Source organism: Aureococcus anophagefferens, assembly GCF_000186865.1.
Source record: "Aureococcus anophagefferens unplaced genomic scaffold AURANscaffold_193, whole genome shotgun sequence".
Taxonomy (NCBI): Eukaryota; class Pelagophyceae; order Pelagomonadales; family Pelagomonadaceae; genus Aureococcus; species Aureococcus anophagefferens.
Genome location: NW_008705735.1, coordinates 2350 through 4500, shown reverse-complemented (window position 1 = coordinate 4500; position 2151 = coordinate 2350). Strand labels below are relative to the sequence as shown.

At 72.3% G+C, this 2151-nt stretch overlaps 1 protein-coding gene across 1 annotated transcript in view; it reads left to right on the top strand.

Moving 5' to 3' along the window:
- AURANDRAFT_68526 (hypothetical protein) overlaps window positions 1-2151 on the top strand; it is a gene marked incomplete at both ends in the record, with an annotated part of 9395 nt that overhangs the window by 5353 nt on the left and 1891 nt on the right. Inside the window, one exon of the mRNA XM_009044225.1 lies at window positions 1353-2127. Within this exon, the coding sequence (XP_009042473.1) occupies window positions 1353-2127 (775 nt within the window). The remainder of the gene's footprint in view (window positions 1-1352; window positions 2128-2151) is intronic.

The window sequence follows — 2151 nt, the reverse complement described above, 5'->3', positions numbered from 1 at the left end:
CGCGGAGACGTGCGCGACCCTGTTCGCGTCGGAGTCGAAGACGTGCTCCTCGAAGGACTGGGACCCGTCGTTCTCGTGCCACGCGATCTCGTCGCTCCAGTAGGCGCTCGACAGCACGTCGACGTCGCCGTCGCCGTCGATGTCGACGGCGACGACGGCCCAGAAGCCGGCCCAGGCGCTGCCCGCGGCGACCACGTGCTTCTCGAAGGTCTGGGCGCCGTCGTTGGCGTACCAGGCGACCGTGTAGTCGCCGTAGGACGCCGAGAGCGCGTCGAGGTCGCCGTCGCCGTCGACGTCCGCGACGTCGATCTCTTTGATGTTTTCGGCCGTCGTGTCGATGGTGCGCATCGTGAAGCCCTGGCTGCCGTCGTTCTCGAACCACGCGACGTCGTTGGGCTGGTTGTACGGCGCGTAGAACGCGGCCACGAGGTCGACGTCGCCGTCGCCGTCGACGTCGACCGGCGGCGCGACCCAGGTCACGGAGTAGATGTCCGAGAGGGAGGTCTCGACGAAGTCCAGGCCCGCGCCGTCGCTGTTCTCGTACCAGGCGAAGAGGCTCTGGGCCGAGACGATGTCCGCGTCGCCGTCGCCGTCGACGTCGCCCGCGGCGAGGCAGTAGAGGTAGTTCTCGTCGCCGGAGATGGCGCGCTTCGTCCAGGACAGGGCCGCGCCGTCGACGTTCTCGTACCAGGCCGGGACGTCGTCGCCCGTGTTCGCGGCGAGGACGTCGAGGTCGCCGTCGCCGTCGACGTCCGCGGCGACGACCTGCGCCGCGCCGTCTGCGGCGCCGTCGACGTAGATCGGGTCCCCCCAGAACCAGTAGTTTGCGTTATTTCCCCAGTACATGCAGCCGTAGTCCGGCACGTCCGTGCAGAGCCCGCCGTTCTCGTACCAGGCCACCAGGTCCGCCCGGCCGTCGGCGGACAGCACGTCGACGTCGCCGTCGCCGCCATGTCGGCGGCGTAGACGCCCTCGACCATGCCCCCCGTCGTCTCGATCTCGTCCTTGATGCTGAACGCGACGGAGGCGCACGCCTTCTGGGCCGCGGCGGGCGCGAGGACGAGGGCGAGTACGGACAGCCTCATCGTTCCGACCAATGGGGCGAGTACGGGCAGCCTCATCGTTCCGACCAATGGATGGCGGCGGCCGCCGGCCCGAAACGTATCTTCACGAGAGCATCTCGAACCTAGCCTAGAACCTTTTTTTTGGTTGCCGTCGGTAGCTCTTGGAACGATGGTTCAGGACGAGGCAGTTCTGCTGCCTGACGGGGTCCAGGAGGGCGCTCAGTCACACCTGGCCTCGCCGCAGCTCCCGACGGCGCCGGACGTGGACGCTGCCGCATGCGAGGGCAGCGACGAGCGGAAGGAGGCGCCGGCGCCGGCCTGCAGCCCCGCCGCCGCCGCCGCGGCGCTCGGCGACCTCGGCGCCGCCGTCGAGGCGCACGCGGCGTCGGCGGCGTTCCTCGCGCGGCGCATGCGAACCCTGGGCCGCCGCGGCGGCGCCTTCGGCGCAATCCTCGACGCGCGCGGCGCCGACTGCGAGCGGTGGTCCGCGGCGCTCCTCCGCGACTTCCTGCCGGCCCTGGCGCTCGAGAAGCACGGCGTCGCCGCCGGCGTGCCGCCGGCGCGCGGCGACGACGCGCCGCGGCCCCGCGGCGACGACGCGCCGCGGCCCTGCGACGGCTCGCGGTTCCGGGGCAAGAACTTTCTGCTCGAGGGACGGCACGAGGGCCACGACGACGACGAGCACCACCTGCGCATCGAGCACCACGCGACGGCACCGGCCATGCTCAAGGCCATGCTGAGCCTCGGCGCCAGGGAGCGCGACGCGACGGCGCCCGAGGGAAACGAGACGCCCGAGGCGCGCGCCGTCGCGGAGCCGTCGCCGCGGCGGTCGATGGGGCGCCAGCTCAGCCTCGGCGTCCTCGGCCGCTTCCTGCCGTCGCCCGTCGGGCGGCCGAGCGACGGCGCGTCGACGAAGGACGCGCCGAAGAAGGACGCGCCGTCGCGCCGGAGCTTCGGCGCGGGCCGCCGCGACAGCTCGCAGGCGTCGCTCGGCGGCGAGAACTACTCGGGCACGCTGGGCGACGCGAGCTTCGAGGCCATGGAGGACCTGACGGCGGGCGCCGTCGACGACGACGAGGGCGGCGAC